This window comes from Aquarana catesbeiana, linkage group LG04 (genome assembly GCF_042186555.1).
Source record: "Aquarana catesbeiana isolate 2022-GZ linkage group LG04, ASM4218655v1, whole genome shotgun sequence".
Taxonomy (NCBI): Eukaryota; Metazoa; Chordata; class Amphibia; order Anura; family Ranidae; genus Aquarana; species Aquarana catesbeiana.
In genome coordinates this window covers 248,303,146-248,317,919 of record NC_133327.1, presented here as the reverse complement: position 1 = coordinate 248,317,919, position 14,774 = coordinate 248,303,146, and the positions used below count along the sequence as shown (strand labels likewise).

The following is a 14,774-nucleotide window of genomic DNA, read 5'->3' as shown; positions in this document are numbered from 1 at the left end:
TCAAAGGGTCGCTACATAACAAACCCTTCACTTTGGCGAACCTCTACGCTCCAAACACAAAACAAGTGCCTTTTTTCCGTGATACTCTTCAGTTACTAACTGAATTTTGTTTTGGAGTCCTCATTGTTGGGGGTGATTTTAACGTAGCTCTTTCTCCTACACAAGACTCATCCACAGGAACATCTTCCTTGCCATATAGAGCCTTAAAAGCCATTAAAACATTGCTTCAAGACTTAACATTGCATGACACTTGGCGTACACTACACCCGAATGAAAGGGACTTCACATTCTTTTCAACGCTACACAATAAATACACCAGAATAGATCATTTTTTTAATCTCTCAAACAGACTTGCCCCTTCTTGCTACAGCTTCCATTGACCCAATGATACTTTCCGATCATAACCCTGTATCTATATCAATAATCATATCAGACACCCAATCCAAAAATATGATTTGGCGCTTAGATAACTCATTACTGACGGATCTTGACATCACTCAAAAAATTAACACGCGCCTAGTACAATATTTCACGGAAAATGATACCACTGACATAAAACAATCCAGCATCTGGGCGGCACACAAATGTGTTATCAGAGGAGAAATTATGTCTCTGACTGCACATAGGAACAAGTCCAGAAGAAAGCATATAACTGCTTTATTAGCTAAAATTCACAATTTAGAACAAGCTCATAAACTCTCGTTAGCCTCTAAAACTCTTACAGAATTAATCACAACCAGAGAAGAACTTCTGGATATTTTAGGTAAATCCCTGAAACGCAAATACAATCTTACTCAAAAGTTGTTCTATGAGATGGGGAACAAATCTGGTAAATTAATAGCGAGAGCATTACAATCTAAGAAAGCTTCACACACTATACACAAAATTAGAGACTCGTCTGGCAACGCTTTCGCCTCATCAGAGGACATAGCCTCCCAATTTGTAAAATATTTTTCTGACCTTTATAATTTGCCAACTTCCGAAATTCAGGGAGATATCTTAAACAGACAAAAACTCATTAAAGAATTCTTAGGAAATCACTGCCCAGCCACTATCTCTCAAGAAGACTCCATTATCTTATCTCGCCCTATTGACAAAAACGAAATCTCAGTCGTTCTAAAACAACTTAAAACGGGCAAAAGTCCTGGCCCCGATGGTTTAACTGTAGATTACTATAAAACCTTCCAAGAGGTACTTATTCCTCATCTCGTCAAGACTTTTAACGCACTCTCATCTCCTACACAAGCTAATAAAGACCTTCTTGAAGGGTTAATGGCCGGCTGTCGGACGCCTTCTCCGTGTCTAACGGTACTAGACAAGGATGTCCCCTCTCCCCCCTTCTCTTTGTGCTCACCTTAGAACCTCTACTGCATAAGCTTAAGAATAACCCCAATATAACAGGTATCGATATTAGACACAAAAAATTCAAAATTGCCGCGTACGCTGACGATATTCTTCTTTTTCTCTCCAATCCCTTAATCACTATACCTAATCTCCTCCAAGATTTTAAACTCTTCCAGAAAATATCTAATCTGAAAATTAATTTCACAAAATCTAAAGCCCTCAACATCACTCTTCCACCTTCGTTAGTTTCCCAATGTCAGGGTAACTTCCCTTTTAGCTGGGAACCACATGCCCTGACATATCTAGGAATCCAAATCCCCTCTAAATTAAATGAGCTATATGACAGAAATTATTCTCCACTGCTCCAAAACATTAAAAAAGATCTCATCAGGTGGTCATCGGGGCACTTCTCCTGGTTTGGAAAAATAGCTATACTAAAAATGAACATACTACCTCGCATATTATATATCTTTCAAACAGTCCCAATTAAAATACCCCCAACATTTTTTAGAACATATAAAAGAATATGCAGACAATTCATTTGGGCACACAAATCTCCCAGAATAGGCTGGGACAGGATGGCACTCCCCAAACTCAAAGGTGGTCTGGGCCTTCCGGACATCCAAAAACATTATGAGGCATGCCAAATCTCCAGACTAGTTGATTGGCACATTCACACACAATCAAAAGATTGGATTTCCCTGGAGGACTCCAGCGGCCAAATACTTCTGTCTCATACTCCTTGGATCAACAAAAAGTACATCCCGAAATTGCACACCACACATCCATTGGTCGGACCCACTATGGAAATCTTCCACAAAGTTTGTCAATATCTCAAATATATACCTTCACCAAGCCCACTGACCCCCCTGACTGGTAATCCTGACTTCCCCCCAGGTCTCCTGGAGAATAATGCGATTCTAGCGAAAACAGGTCATACCCTAAGAGCTCGTCATCTTTTTCACAAAGATTCCATCATCACATTCTCGGACTTATCTTGCAAATTCCCAAATCTCAACATCCCATTTTTCACATATCTTCAAATCAGACACTTTCTTGGTAGCATCGGCCCCACCTCTGAATGTTGCAGAGACCTAAATCCCATTGAAACTTTATGCTCCTCTACTAGCCCTCAAACTCACCTAATCTCGACCATATACGCCATACTGTTTGGAACAATTGATCAAACATTGTTATCAACCAATCAGAAATGGGAAACGGAGCTCAATTTAAACCTTACCACTGAGGATTGGGAGAGGATACATGAACATATACACAAAGGCTCTATAAACGTTACAGCTCAAGAAAACAATTACAAAGTGTACTCCAGATGGTACAACACTCCTGCTCGCATTCACTCATTTCATCCTACCTTATCCTCGCAGTGCTGGAGATGTAACGCAGATTTGGGCTCTCTGCTACATATATGGTGGGATTGTGCTCACATAAAACCGTTCTGGCAAAAAGTACATGATCTGATTACTCACATTACCACCTACACTCTGAACTTCACACCAGCCCAATACCTGTTACACCACACGTCTCTACCTCAATCTATATACAGAAAATCTTTAATGCTCCACCTAGTCAACGCGGCTAAACAATGTATCCCCGTGCGATGGAAAGACACTAATCCTCCCTCAATTTCTGATTGGCTGAAAAGAGTGGGGAGAATTGCAGACATGGAAGACTTAATTCATCAGGCCAAAGAAAACCCTACCAAATTTCGTTCCACTTGGGCCTGTTGGTTACATTTTCGAGACTCCCAAGAATTTAAGGTTCTGGTGTCTGACCCTACTTCCAGCACCTCTTCTCTAACCCAATGATACCATTAACAAACTTATCACCAGGACTTTGAGTTGAAGTGTCTACCTAGATACCTATATACTCCCGTCATTTCATATCTACCTTATACCCTACCTACTTTCCTCACCAATTCATAACTTAACTCTTTTTCTCTTCATACACTTAACATACACCACACACACATCTGGAGACATGAACCACATATTCTTCACCAATACGGACCATCACTAATGAGAACTTATTAAACACACTTTTCACTATCTCACCTTGCACAGTTTGTTCCCGATAGGGGTGCAAGGGTCGAGAGTAGTCACACCTTGGTCCATACATTGATAAAGGATTTCCCCGTTTATTTACTTTCTGGGTTAATCTATTCTCTCAATAAATACTTAACACGCTTCAAATAAAAAGCAGTAAGACTTTCTAGTATTTTAGATTAGTTATATATCTGATAATTTTCTTAACTACTGCCTGCTATATTTTCCTGTACCTTCTCTATGAGCTATGACTTTACAAATTTTACCTATATACATCAATAGATCATTAACCCCCTCTAGTCAATGTTTCTGTTATTGCTGTATTCATTTTTAGTCTTGTTACGATTCTGGATGTATCATATTATACCTCATAACACATCTGTCTATTTTATTATACTTTCAATAAAAATCATTTGAAACATAAAATATTTGGGTATAAGCTTATCAGTGTCAGCAACAGAGCTATATCAGGACAATTATTTTCCCCTACTTAATAAACTTAAACAAGATCTGAATGGAATTCCTGCTGATAGGATGTTGTGGTTCGGCAGATTAAGCGTGATTAAAATGATGACCTTACTAAAAGCCTTGTATATTTTTCAAACCCTCCCAATTAATATTCCGAGAGCCTGTACACACGGTCGGATTTTCCAACGGAAAATATGTGATAGGACCATGTTGTCGGAAATTCCAACTGTGTGTGGGCTCCATCACACATTTTCCATCGGAACACACAAAGTTAGAGAGCTTGCTATAAAATTTTCCGACAACAAAATCCATTGTCGGAAATTCCGATCGTGTGTACACAAATCAGACGCACAAAGTGCCATGCTCAGGATAAATTAAGAGACGAAAGCTATTGGCTACTTCCCCGTTTATAGTCCCAACATACGTGTTTTACGTCACCGCGTTCAGAACGATCGGATTTTCCGACAACTTTGTGTGACCGTGTGTATGCAAGACAAGTTTGAGCCAACATCCGTCAGAAAAAATCCATGGATTTTGTTATCGGAATGTCCGATCAATGTCCAACCGTGTGTACAGGGCATTAGAGTATTAAATATTAGATTTATTTTGAAACACAAAAGCCCTCGTATTTTCCACAAGACATTGGTTAGATCCAATTCAGCCGGGGGTCTGTTCCTTCCAGATTATGGGAAATACCATGAAGCCACAGTACTGCATAGAATAATAGATTGGGTTTATGGTGCTTACCAGAAAAAATGGGTACAACTGGAGGAAAACTTAAGCGAAGTGACCTTGGGCCAGATGATCTGTCTGACAGGGCAATACAGAGGTCTTGCTGAGGTTTTACATGAAAAATACACTTTGGCAGTACAATAGTCCCTTAATGCTTCTTTCAGGTACAAACTATTTCCCACCAGGAAAAGAGAACAAGATGTATCTAAAATGGACTATGTCAGATTGTTTGAGATTGAAGGACGTCCTAAATAGAAATGCCCTTTACTCACTTTCCGAATTACGTAATAGGTATAGCCTTCTGCCTTGGGATGTTTGGATATATAGACAACTACAGCCCTTTGTGGTAGCTCTCCCAAAACCCCTTCGCTCTGTTCATGAGCTTAGCCCTTGGGAAAAACTTGTGGATTGGGGGAATAAACAGACATGGGATCTCTAATATATATATATATATATATATATATATATATATATATATATATATATATATATATAAATATATATATATATATATATATATATATATAAAAGGTTGATTTTACCATCAGACCATTGGTCTTCAGGCCTCCTAGAGGGCTGGCAACATGAAGTAAACTGACTTTTACCAGAAGCATTGAGAAATAAAGTGATGGACTATGTCCATTCAACTTCAACAGACACTAGGATAAAAAATGAACTATAAATTGTTAGCGAAGGGGTATTATGTTCCAACAAAACTTGACAAGATTAACCCTGATATGTCTTCTCTGTGCTGGAGGGAATGTGGGGGTGAGGGAACACATGCCCATATTTTGTGGTTTTGCCCCTTGATTCAGACTTATTGAAAGGAGGAACTATTGGAAGCTAATGGAAGAATTAATATCTATACAGAATGATACTGGATATCGATTCCATGAAACTTGGAGTAGTTGGCTTGAGTTTAAATGGTCCCCAAGTTATATGAGCTATATGGGTATCGACCCTAGTCCTTGGGAGATGAGGGGGGATACAGGGAAAACTCTGTGAGGGGGTAGTGAGAGATGATTGAAGGTGGAGAGGTTGGGCACTATTTGGTATTGGGTTACCCTCTGCTTTCCTCTGACCACTCTTGTCTCCATGTCTCTCTCTATCTCTCCGCCCCCTCCCTTTTCATTTTTGGAAGGAGGTGGTGGGGGATCACAGGTATGGGTGGAGTTGAGGAGGCACTGTATTCAGGTGTCTTGGGACACATTCTACAATAGACACATTTTAGTAGATATAAATATAAAATTGATAAGAATAGAGATTGGGGGGTTTTCATGGATACCTTTTTGGGGGCTGGGCACTTTTGATAGGGGGAATTGGGGAGCATCTCATATGTAGGGCCTCCCATGTCCCCCTTCCTACACAATAAACAGTATTGCTACTAAATATTTTAATCCCTAAGTGGCGGGGTACGGCTCCATGCAAGGTGTATCCTGGGAGGACGTCGTATGATGTCTACCTGGAATGATGAAAGTCCTGCTCAGCTGTCATTTTGCTATAGGCCAGGCAGGAAGTGGTTAAAGAATAATTAGAGGCAAACTTTTTCTTAGATTTGGATGAACTGGTAAGGGGTTAAAACCCTTATCATATTTGTATTGCTGTCTGTATCTCCAGTAAGGAGAATAGCTCTCTCTAATTGCCTTGATGTCACTGTGAATAATAGTATGGACTAATCCTAAATTTCCTCATATTGCTAAATATCCTCTCGCTGTCTGTTGAGTCTACAGGACAGGAAATTAAGGGAGTTCCCCCTAACTAGACACAGTTGGCTAACAAATAACTGGTAGTTTTAACCCTTCCCTACTCTGCCCAAAAGGCAAAATGAGTATTGGCCTTAAATATACTTAAACAACCAGCTATGATGCCTTTTAAGGTATTTTAAGGTATAATGGTATGTGATTAGGTTAGCTAATTATCCTTTAAACCAGTGGTCTCAAACTGTAGCCTGTGGGCCAGACGTGGCCTTTATCTGACCCTTGGGTCACTGTTCCTCCAACCGATAAGAGGCACTATTCTCCCCACTGTCAACAAGGTTAACGCACCATTCCTCCCACTGACACCAATGATGGGACACTGTTTTTTTCCACTGGAACCAACAATGGGGCACTATTCCTTCCACTGACACCAACGATGGGGCACTATTTCTTCCACTGACACCAATGATTGGGCACTATTCCTCCCATCAATACCAATGATAGGGCATTATTTCTTCTCCTACTAACCACATGTGCTTGTAAGTTTTTCATTTCTACCGACTACCAAGCCTGAGAAATTGTTTACCCCCAATGACGCTGGGGCATCCATTGGCAACAAGGATAAGGGACCATTCTTTCCACTGAAACCAGCAACAGGGCACTATTCTTCTCGCTGACATGAACAATTGGACACTATTTCTTCCACTGACACCAATGACTGGGCACTATTCTTCCCATTAATAACAATGATTGGGCATTATCCTTCCTCCTACTAACCAAATGTGCTTTGTTATATTTTACTCCTACTGTTCACCAAGCCTGAGGAATTATTCACTTTCATTGATGCTGGGACATTTTCTACTTCTATTGGCCACAGTCTGGCCCCCCTAAAGTCTGCAGGACAGTAAACTGGCCCTTTGCTTAGAAAGTTTGGAGATCCCTTCCACTTATTTTACTAAACAAAAATGAAGTACTAAGTGTTATAGTGAATACGATCTAAAAGAAAGATGTTGTTTGTATCTGTGGTAAATGATTTATCTATGATGTTCCAGGCAGGAATGATAAAATAGCTTCTGTACACAGCATACTATCCATACATACACACAAATGTTTTAATGCACTTGCCAACTCTCGCTGATTTCCAAAGACAGGTCCAAGTTTTTAAAGCCCATGATATGTTATTAAAAATCCTTTAACTACATAGATGATTAGATTGTCATTCAACAATTTGATTGAAAACACTCACACAGTACCAACATTTTTCTGGAAAAAATTCTAAAATGTTAGCTGCTAAGGACATTTTCTGTAAGGTTACCACAAGACCTAGTGCAGAATTTTAACACTATACAATCACAATTTTCATAATGAAATTTTATACTCATAAAATTGTGAGTCAATGTGAATGTACTTAGGGATCATTTACTTGTAGTTAGAGATCATGGGGGAGATTTACTAAGAGGTATGCACTCAGAATCTGGTGCAGCTGTTCATGGTAGCCAATCAGCTTCTAACTTCAGCTTGTTCAATTAGGCTTTGGCAATGAAGTCTTGAAGCTGATTGGTTTCTATGCACAGTTGCACAAAATTGTCTACTCTCTAGCTTTAGTAAATACCCCCTCCTGTAATTTAAAATGGCCAGAAGAACATTAAGGGAGTGGAATCAGAGTGATCATGTTAAAGTGTTTCTATAGTCATTTTTTGGATAGAGTAGGGAAGGCCAGGCTATTTATTTAGCTGTCTGTGCGCACTTGGAAAATTTTCCTTCATTTCCCTTCCCAGGGACATAGCAGGAAGCTAAAGAAAATCTCCTAAAGGAGGATAATTCTCTGCTTAGGCAGTTGTCTCTGAAAAAGGCTTCCCCATTAGAAGATTTCCCCTTACCTCTTTTCTGTGAACAACTATACAATTTACTATATAACTATAAAATTTTGGATTTCCTTTAATGTCCTTTCCCAATGACAATGGTCATATATACAAAAACTTGGGGACACAGACAGCAAAAAAAAACTTGGAAGAGGTTCTAACCCCGCGACCCCCACCATCTAAAACAAAAAAAGAAAAAAAATGTTTTGCCTAGAGATACACTTCAAATGCATCTCATAACTGAACTTTAAGTGCAGTCTAGTACAAAAATTTGCACTAAATCTAAAAATCTAAATCTAAATGCTTCATGTTCCACAAATAAACATACCTGGCATTCTGTTCCTCACTACTTAAACCCATTCCATATTTTTTATGAATATCAGAACATGATAGGTTTTCTTCCAGGACTCTAAACCAAATGAGAAAACACATTTTTACTCGATTCAAAAATTATGCTGACAAAAACAACACAACGCATATAATCTTACCCAGCTTTCTGAAACCTGGCTTCTAGTGTATTCCAAACATAGCGGGTTTTTTGTACCCTAATGCAACGCACCTGCAAAGTTATTCAAAATTATTAAAAGACTAAGGAAAATATAGGTAACTTGTAAATATCTTAAAACAGTGATAGAAATACCGGTACTCAAACATATAAATTCATGCCCTATATCGTTTTATATGCAATAGAAAGAAAAACTTGTGACTTGATGAACAATTGAACAATCAGTTTGAACACTGAGCTCAGTCTACAGAGAATCATACAATCCATAAATTACTTTAGCCTTGTTTTCTAAGTTGCTTGATTCTTTGTAGATCAAACAGGTCCACAAGTTAATATTCAGTGCACCTCCTGATTTAAACATTCTTACTTTTGATATATACTTTATGTAACTACTTATGAATTAGCTACAATAAATAGGTAGCTGATCTGCACTGGAGTGTGACGGCAACTATTGTACAACTGACAAAAAGCCTATGCATACACACTTTAGAGTAGATACAGTAAATGTCAGGCAACCAGATTTCAGGGAGCCCATTAGTCTCTCTAAAGGTTATTAACATCCCGAGGTCATCATCAACATGACAATTACCTAGGTTTAATTCAAGACCGGTTTGGTGAACATCACTAAAGTTTGAGTGCCAAACCCTTTGGAGTCAATAGCTGCTGATGCTGCTGAATGTCAAAACAACAATAGTGGCCATTTTCTAGGCTAATAGGCAAGGGTTTGTCAAACAAATGGCATGTGGACAAGACAGGACCATGGGGAAAATTTATGAACACGCATTATTTTTTTTTAAATTCCATCCAGCAGGGGAGCATTCTTTTTAGCAATGCCTAAAATGAAACAACAATATTACCAATATAGCAATGCAATGTTTCCATTTTGAAAATTTCACAGTTTTTGAAAAGGAAACCGAACAAAACTTTTCTCCATCTTTGGATACAGTAGGGAAGAGTTTTTATAGTTTCCATCCCCAATAGAAAGCTTTCCCCCTGTTTCCCACCCAAGAGTCATAAAAATAATGTGGAGGCAAAAACGTCTTGCGAGCCACAATAATCCATTGCCCAGTGAAATACCAAACATAAATATAGATATCTAGCAGCAAACGCAGTTCACGTATTCATAACCGTGCAGATAAATATAAATAAAAAATTGCGTTGCGCTTAAGTGTATAACATCAGAATGAAAATACCAAAATTCACATAAAATATATATATATAAATAAAAAACAAAAAAACAAAAAAATATATATGTGTTTACACACAATTCTTCCTGAGTGCAATGTGCACAACACCATATAGAGTAAAATATATATAAATTTATACACAATTCTTCCTAAGTGCAAATGTGCATATGGATATTATTCCAACGCACAATCATACATTACTGTGCACATAATATATATATTAATTGGTGAAAAAATAAATACAAACGTGCAATAACTTGCATAAAGTGCAACATGCAAATATTATATTGAAAAAGGTTGATTTACATAAAAGTGCCCAGTGATCCTTAAATCAATAGATGCAATCTCTCTCGGTGAAATATCACCCAAAAAAATTCTTATAACAGTGTCCACAATATTCAAAAAAAAAATTTCTGTGTGTATCCGTGTCCAAAAGAGATATCAAATATTCATTTATCCAGCGTGTTGAATTCAAACCATGCCGTGATGTGCCTCGGTGACCCCCCAAAGTGATTGCGCTCACCTCAGAGCGTGTGACACAGTGATTAGCTGTGTCAAATCACGCTGTGTAGCCACCCCCTGGGCTCTGTATAGTAAGCTAGATGTGATCTCCAGTCTGGGTTAATCTGGCTCCATAGACATCATACCATAAAGCAAAGAGAGACTATATAGCGTAATACTGTTAAACGATTTTTATTTAATAAAAAGCCACTTCCCACAAAGGGGTACTCACATTTTCTTGGTGCTGCTGTGCACCAAACAATAAAAGTTCTTTAACCACTTCCCGCCCGCCCTATAGCGATTGACGTCCGGGAAGTGGTTGTGTTATCCTGACTGGACGTCATATGACGTCCAGCAGGATAACATGCCGCAGCGCGCCCCCAGGGGCGCGCATCGCGGCGATCGGTGGAGCGGTGTGTCAGTCTGACACACCGCTACACTGATCTTGGTAAAAAGCCTCCGGCGGAGGCTCTTTACCACGTGATCAGCCATGTCCAATCACGGCTGATCACGCTGTCAATAGGAAGAGCCGTTGATCGGCTCTTCCTCACTCGCGTCTGACAGACGCAAGTAGAGGAGAGCCGATCGGCGGCTCTCCTGGCAGGGGGGGTCTGCGCTGATTGTTTATCAGCGCAGCCCCCCCTCAGATCACCCCACTGGACTACTAGGGATGCCACTAGGACCACCAGGGAAGGGGCAACGTGGATGGCCAGGTATGTACCCCATGGCCATCCACATGTGCCCAATCTGTGCCAATCAGTGAACACAAATGGGCACTGATTGGCACTATTATGTCCATGATATGCCCAGATCTGCCCAGCAATGCTCTATCAGTGCCATCTGTCATTGCCCATCTGTGCCACCTGTCATTGCCCATCTGTGCCACCTGTCATTGCCCATCAGTGCCACCTGTCAGTGCCCATCTGTGCCCATCAGTGCCCACCTATCAGTGCCCATCAGTGCCACACATCAGTGCCACACATACATACCCATCAGTACCACCCATATATACCAATCAATGCCACCTACGAGTGCCCATCAGTGCCGCCTATGTGTGCCCATCGGTGCCACCTATGAGTGCCCATCAGTGCCGCATACCAGTGCCACCTATCAGTGCCCATCAGTGCCACCTATCAGTGCCCATCAGTGCCGCCTATCAGTGCCCATCATCAGTGCCCATTAGTGCCACCTCATCAGTGCCACCTCATTGGTGCCACCTCATCGGTGCCCATCAGTGCCGCCGTATCAGTGCCCATCTGTGCCGCCGTATCAGTGCCCATTATTGAAGGAGAAAGCGTACTTATTTACAAAAAAATTTAACAGAAACAAAGAAAAACTTGTTTTTTTTTCGAAATTTTCTGTCTTTTTTTATTTGTTGCGCAAAAAATAAAAACCGCAGAGGTGATCAAATACCACCAAAAGAAAGCTCTATTTTTGGGAACAAAATGATAAAAAATTTGTTTGGGTACAGTGTAGCATGACCGTGCAATTGTCATTCAAATTGCAACAGCGCTGAAAGGTGAAAATTGGGCTGGGCGGGAAGGTGTCTAAGTGCCTGGTATTGAAGTGGTTAAAAACGCCGATCGGCGTGCTGCAGGGTATATGCTTCTCCTGGCTAAGCTCTATGCTGCTCACTCCGTTCTGGCCCCTCCCCTTCGCGTCTTCGACACAGGGAGTCCCGTGTCTTCATCAGGGGGATATGATGTGGTGGCTTCACAGCGTGATTTGACACAGCTAATCACTGTGTCACACACTCTGAGGTGAGCGCAATCACTTTGGGGGGTCACCGAGGCACATCACGGCATGGTTTGAATTCAACACGCTGGATAAATGAATATTTGATATCTCTTTTGGACACGGATACACACAGAAAATTTTTTTGAATATTGTGAACACTGTTATAAGATTTTTTTTGGGTGATATTTCACTGAGAGAGATTGCATCTATTGATTTAAGGATCACTGGGCACTTTTATGTAAATCAGCCTTTTTCAATATAATATTTGCATGTTACACTTTATGCGAGTTATTGCACGTTTGTATTCATTTTTTCACCAATTAATATATATATTATGTGCACAGTAATGTATGATTGTGCGTTGGAATAATATCCATATGCACATTTGCACTTAGGAAGAATTGTGTATAAATTTATATATATTTTACTCTATATGGTGTTGTGCACATTGCACTCAGGAAGAATTGTGTGTAAACACATATATATTTTTTTGTTTTTTTGTTTTTTATTTATATATATATTTTTTATGTGAATTTTGGTATTTTCATTTTGATGTTATACACTTAAGCGCAACGCAATTTTTTATTTATAAAAATAATGTGGGATGTCAACAAAGCTAGGGGAAATTCCACATTTGACAGCTGTCACCAGAACAAATGCCCCCATTGAGAGATTTCTCCTTGCCTCCTTTTGGTGAAAAATAACAATATTTGTATTTCCTCTCAATTATTGTATTAAAGTCACAAAGAAAGGAAGAAAATAGGATTTTCCCCAGTGGGGGCATATACAACACAAAAAAACTCCTAAAATATCTTACTTGCATTTCCAAAAACCTTCCCATATACTAGCAAAGATGAAGACTTTATAGTGCATATAAATGATTTAAAAAAAAAACATACAGTAATACCACGGATTGCGAGTAACGCAGTTAACAAGCGTTTCGCAATACGAGCTATTATTTTTTAAAATCCTGACTCGGTTTGCGAGCATTGTCTTGCAAAACTAGCAGGATTCAAGCCTCTGCGGTGTGCAGTACCGCATTTGATCAGAGGTGCGAGGGTGCCAGTGACATTCGAAACTGCTCGGATGCACTAGGATGGACTCGGAGCCACTCAGAAACACACAGAAACACTCTGTTTCTGAGTGTTCCTGAGCCTCTGTGAGTGTTTCCAAATGCATCCAAGCGGCTCCGATCGGTTTAAGAGTGTTTCCGAGTATCTCCGGTGCCGCCCACCTCTGGCTACATGCGATACTGCATACCATAGTAGTCACTGTGGAACAAATTATCTGAGTTTCCTTTGACTTCTATGGGGAAACTCGCTTTGATATATGAGTGCTTTGGATTACAAGCATTCTTCTGGAACAAAATTATGCTCGTAATCCAAGGTTTCACTGTATTGTTTTTTTTTTTAAAGAGCCACCAGGTCAAGTGCACTGGCAATAGATGATTGTCCACCAACAAAAGGTCTACCAAATATTTTAAGCACACTGTGCAGCTTAAAAACCTATATGTCTTGCTTTAAACGGACAACAGCTGTAAAATTAGTAGATGCGCATTTTTTTTTTTTTTTTTAACATAAATAAAATCTAATGATTAACTAGTATTGTTTATAGGAAGTAATAGGGAAAAGAAAACCCTTAACTTGAATTACTAGTAACATAGAAACAAATCAAGGCCAAGGCCATCAGATACAACTGGCACACATCTCAAGGTTCCCAGAAACAAAGGCCAAGGTCCTATGCATGCTTAGAATTATATCACAGTGTAATGAACCCTGATTTAGTTTGGCACGCTGTATGTTATGTCTTGCTGGCTTTCATCAAATACATTATAAGTGATAAAAACTTAACCTAATTTGTGATTAAATAGTAATGCTAAAGAGAAACTCTTCTTCCAGTTACATACTAAATAATAAAATGATGTATTTTGAAAAAAGAATAACAGTGATTAATCATATTTAACTTTGCCTTAAAGGCTAAGTTCAACTTTTCCAGAAAACAGCCCATGCAGTTAAGGGACTATAGTAGATATTAAAAATCTGGGCAGCCTTGTAAAATGATCATAAACTTTATTGTTTTACTTGTAGGGCATGTGTGTCCCCTTAAGCAGCTTGGCTAGAAAAACTCCCAGTTAGCAACCCCCATGTCCTGTCTTGTTGCAGGGATGTGAAAACAATTGGATGCTTAGTCCCAGCATCGCAGGAGTGAAAAACGTAAAGGTTTTGATGTCCTAGCAACAAGGCAGAACATGGGGCTTGCTAACTAATGACCTACAGGTAAAACAATAAAATGAATGATTATTTTACAAAGCTGTACATTTTTTAACTACTTGACCACTGGGCACTTAAACCCCCTTAATAACCAGACCAATTTTCAGCTTTTGGTGCTCTCACATTTTGAATGACAATTACTCAGTCATGCAACACTGTATCTATATGAATTTTTTGTCCTTTTTTTCACACAAATAGAGCTTTCTTTTGGTGGTATTTAATCACCGCTGGGTTCTTTATTTTTTGCGCTATAAAAGAAAAAAGACCGAAAAATCTGTAAAAAAATAAATTTTTCTTCATTTCTGTTATAAAATTTTGAAAATTAGTAATTTTTCTTCATATATTTTGGCCAAAATTTATACCGCTACATATCTTTGGTAAAAATAACCCAAATTAGTGTATATTATT

General features: G+C 39.2%; 1 protein-coding gene across 1 annotated transcript in view; it reads right to left on the bottom strand.

Annotated features, from left to right (window-relative positions):
- The window catches only part of LOC141139848 (probable cation-transporting ATPase 13A5), a 266,762-nt gene that overhangs the window by 186,414 nt on the left and 65,574 nt on the right, over positions 1-14,774 (bottom strand). The window contains exons 4-5 of the mRNA XM_073626376.1: positions 8,655-8,725; positions 8,495-8,575 (exon numbers count right to left, since the gene is read on the bottom strand). Coding sequence (XP_073482477.1) covers positions 8,495-8,575; positions 8,655-8,725 — 152 coding nt within the window. The remainder of the gene's footprint in view (positions 1-8,494; positions 8,576-8,654; positions 8,726-14,774) is intronic.